Source organism: Lolium perenne, chromosome 1 (assembly GCF_019359855.2).
Source record: "Lolium perenne isolate Kyuss_39 chromosome 1, Kyuss_2.0, whole genome shotgun sequence".
Lineage (NCBI taxonomy): Eukaryota > Viridiplantae > Streptophyta > Magnoliopsida > Poales > Poaceae > Lolium > Lolium perenne.
Window position 1 is genome coordinate 52,853,998 of NC_067244.2, and position 4,635 is coordinate 52,858,632.

The following is a 4,635-nucleotide window of genomic DNA, read 5'->3' on the forward strand; positions in this document are numbered from 1 at the left end:
TTCAGCGCATATGCTTTCACCCAGGTAACTATTTACTTCCTCCTTGCCACCAATTGTGTCTTAACTTTGTTAAAATTTAGACGTATCTAGATACATCCAAATTTGAACAGAGTTAAGACACTTTTAGCGGGACACAGGAAGTAGCCACCCAGCTCGTTTCTTCTCTGCCTTAATTTGGCTGCTTAATTCATGGATTGGATTTCGTAGTACTCTACTACCAGCTGAATAAAGTGGGTAGACTGTAGACTGTCAGTTATATTACACCCGAGAGAGAAAATTAACACATCACAAGAAGTGCAGATTAGATTTTTTTTTACCCGCAAAAAAGAAAATCTAATCTGCACTTCTGCATACCCACATACAATACTGAAGAGTGCCCTAGAAAATAAGCATGACATCATGCAAACACAAACAAACATATTTGTTGGACAACTGTTGGTGTGTCTGTTGGGTTGTCTTCTTGTTCTCTGTTCTGGCCCATTTGGCCCAGCCCAGTCCTGACCTATATAAGGTGCTTCTATCTCTGTAACCCTAAGATGAGAGAGTTCCTCCCTGCAGCCTCCTTCTACCTCAGGTTAGGCCCTCACCTCTGTCCACATGGTATCAGAGCAAGGGGCGGTGAGGGAAGCGACGGGAAGGACTGCCGATCTGGAAGCCTAGTCTGCTGTGGCAACTAGGAGGAAGAGGAAGAGGAAGGGAGCAGGCTGCTGCGGCGGCAAGGAGGAGAAGGCAGTGACAAGTAAGGAGACGAAGAGGCATCCTGCGGGTAAGTCCTTTGGTGGTTCTGAGAGGTTAGTTTGGTGTCAAGCATGGGGGACAACAGGGATTTGGCCAAGGCTCTGGAGAAGCTGGCAGAACTTATCACTACCAAAGGAGATGGAGGAGGATCTGCTGGAGCGGGAGCAATCGTTCCCCATACCAACATCGGTCAGAAACTTGAGCTGCCGGCGAACGAAATCAAGTTGGAAGGAGTGGCCAACTATCTCCGGTGGTCAAGGAGGGCGCTGCTGATTTTGAACTCGAAAGGGCTGGATGAACGTGTGAGTGGTGAAGCTGCAGAACCAGCAGACAAGACCAGTCCGGAATGGAAACAGTGGAATGCCATAAATTCTCTGATTGTGGCATGGTTGCTTAACTCTTTGGTTCCTAACATTGCTGCTTCTGTAGAGGCACTCACAAAAGCTTCAGAGGTATGGGACACCCTATCAAATCTTTATTCTGGAAAGGGGAACATTATGTTGATTGCTGAGATTGAGGATAAAGTGCATGACTTGCAACAAGGAAACAAAACTGTGATGGCATATGTGGCTGAGTTGCAGCATCTTTGGGGAGATTTAGATCATGTTGATCCTCTGGAACTTGCCCATGGGGAATGTGTGAGTGCTGCTGCAAGCTGGATTGAACGTCGGCGAGTCATGAAGTTCTTGAAGGGTCTTAATCAAGATTTTGAGGGGAGAAGGGCTGCTTTACTGCATCAAACCACTACCCCTTCTCTCAAAGAAGCCATTGCAGCTATGTCCAGAGAGGAAGTGCGTCTGAATATGACAAAGGGAAGCGATTATGTCCCTCATCCGACCTTCTACACTACCGAGAGACAAGAGATGAGAGACTGCTATACTTGCGGGCAGAAGGGACACTTGAAGCATCAGTGTACCTCCTTTGCTACATCCAGTAGGGGGAGAGGAGGGTACACACATGGCAGAGGAAGCTACAGAGGAAGAGGTGATGGCAGAGGCAGTGGACAGCCATATGGACATCACTATGGAAGAGGTGGTGGACAACACTATGGCAGAGGTAGTGGACAGCCATATGGATATCAGTATGGCAGGGGTGGAGGACAGCAGCACGCTATATCACCCAAGGCACATATGGCAGCAGCTTCAGAGTCAACTACCAGTACCCCTCAGGGACAATCAAAGGAAGAAGGACAAAATGAAGCAACCTTTGGGAACTTTGCTCACTATGTCTACAAAGATGAAGGTAATATTGATAGAGTTTCTATAGCCACTCATAATGCTAATTCAGATTGGATTCTTGATTCCGGAGCATCCAAACATGTTACTGGAAATATTAGTGAGTTTGACTTTTATACTCAGTATCCTCCCACACATAGAGGCACTATCCAAACAACAGATGGCACATCACAATCTATAAAAGGGGAGGGGTCGGTTCAATGTACACCCAACATAAAATTGTCATCAGTTCTACATGTTCCTGCTTTTCCAGTAAATCTGCTATCTCTAAGTGCCCTGATTGATCAGCAGGACTACCGTATAATAGTTGATAGATATATGTGTTTAATTCAGGAAAGGGAGAGCAGCAAGAAGATTGGGACTGCAACCAGGCATAGAGGTCTTTGGCACATAGATCGTGACAAGATGGGGCATGATGCTAGTTCGGTGCTTGCTGCGATTGTTGGAGGAAAGGAGAGTATGTGTAATATCCCAGGTTTAGAGGCAATAAAATGAGAGAACACCAAAGTGTGCATTGCATTCATGCATAGAAAATCCGGGGAATTTTCGCGCTTCAAATAAAACTTACCACAGTAACTGAAGTTTCACTTGACTTGCTGGAATTGAAGTAGATCATCAAGTCAAGCGCTATAAACTTCACTGTGATCTTTGTTAAAACCTTGTTTTGGGTAGAGATGATTTGATCTATGGATTAGATCAAATAGAATTATATTTACAACAACACATTCTTTAAGAATCAAACCCTAACTTATTAACACTTAAAAGTTAGCAACTACCTTTGTGTGTAAATTAATTCACTTATAAACTTATTACCAAATAAGGTAAACCACAGGGTCTAAAGTGCATAAAAGCCACACATTCTTATTTAAATCATAACTTATTAAGTATATGGAATATCATAAAACTAAATCCATTTACATTACGAGTTATAGTTCAAACTATTTGAATCAAACTAACTATGAGTATTTTGGAACTCATATGATCATGCCTTGGTGAAATCAAGCACCAACTATCCAAATTTGAGGAATGACCTTCAACCTTGATCTTTTGACCAATATTATAATATAATCCAATCAAATATGATATAGTGACCCATCAACAATAATAAAACCATCCACAAGATATTTAGTAACAAATGCCACTTGGCTATCTAAAAATAAATCATATGAGAGGATAATCTCTATGCCACATGGGATGAAAATATCTACATGACTTGCTTTCCAAGTCTTGCCACCTCATGCTCAAAGGATTGCTATGGATGAGGGCATGACAACCAAGCACCTTACTCATCAAACCAACACAAGAGTCACCATCTATGTGTCATGATACTAGAGCTTGCCCAAGCCTATAAATAGAGCCACACCCTTCATCCATTTGCTCATCAAGTACCATGTTACATGGGAACAAACACATAGAACCACTCCATGTGAATTAGCTAGGATCAAGATGAAGAAGCTAGGAGGTGGAGGCATACCACAAGATGTAGGTTTATCAGATTTCTGAAGAACAAGCTACGAGAATATTGCAAGGTAGAATCCCTAGGCAAACCATATATTTTGAGGATCGTATCATCATATCTTGAGTAGGACCTTAGGCTATTACAAGACATTTAGAAGTGAGAAAGATTATAGATGCTAACCATAGCCATGTCTATCCTAGAGAATTTTAGAGTAGTATTACATCTTACTTGTTTAAACCAACCTTTAATCTTGTAGATGAGAGCCATGTTCCATTAGTGAAACATAACCAAAGCTTATGCTCATATTCTAATCCTAGTTGTGTATCACATTGGTGATCACTACTTAAACCCTAAACTACATTTGAATTCCAACCCATGGTTTAACTTGGATTATAATTAGAACCCTGCCATACCTCATGCCTAGTAACACTTCAATTTAGTGAAGCTTATGCAAAACCCTAAACCTTTCAAGTAGAATTCACACCACATAGAATATTAGGTCCTAACTTGTGTATCATGGATCACAAGTATAAACCAATCCATATACACTTATAACCTAAATGCCATTTGGTGAGTAGAGTGAAACAAACATTCAATTCTATTTGGCTTTCCAAGTACTTGCTTTGGGAACCAAATGAAATAGTATTTTATAAAATAGAATCACCACAAGAGCAATTGAATTAACTATGAGGATTATAGGATTCATCCTAAATAATTTAAGCCAAAGCTTGATTGATGATTATAGAGGTTATATAACCATCTTCTTAAACCCTAAGAAATAATCCTTCACATAAAATCATAAACCCAATTCCATTTTCCTTCCCATTTGTTAAACCCTAGTTATACCCAAATTCTATATGAATAATCACTAGGCTAAGCACTTGTAAAATAGAATATGTTCACCATTCACATATTCTTAATTTCAGATCTTTTGAAACAGAATTGATTCCTAAATTTAAAGTAATTGAATTGAACCCTAAAATCATATCTATTTGAAAACTTGAATTGTGTCTCATAAGAACCCCAAATTAATTAATTATAAAGTGTTTTTTTATAAACAAAACAATACAGTAGGTAGCATTATCAAATTGTTTTGATATTCAAATAATTTAAGACCTGCAAAATAAGACAGAGTTCAAATTTGAATTCAAATATCAAATATCAAAACAGAAAAAAAACAAACAACAAATAAAAATTTGAAAT

At 39.8% G+C, this 4,635-nt stretch overlaps 1 protein-coding gene across 1 annotated transcript; it reads left to right on the plus strand.

Moving 5' to 3' along the window:
- Positions 1 to 496: 496 nt before the first annotated feature.
- LOC139838493 (uncharacterized) lies at positions 497 to 2,429 on the plus strand. Its single transcript, XM_071828197.1, has 2 exons — positions 497 to 1,980; positions 2,307 to 2,429. The coding sequence occupies exons 1-2, from the start codon at positions 810 to 812 to the stop codon at positions 2,348 to 2,350; spliced, it is 1,215 nt and encodes a 404-aa protein (XP_071684298.1). The 5' UTR covers positions 497 to 809; the 3' UTR covers positions 2,351 to 2,429.
- Positions 2,430 to 4,635: the final 2,206 nt, after the last annotated feature.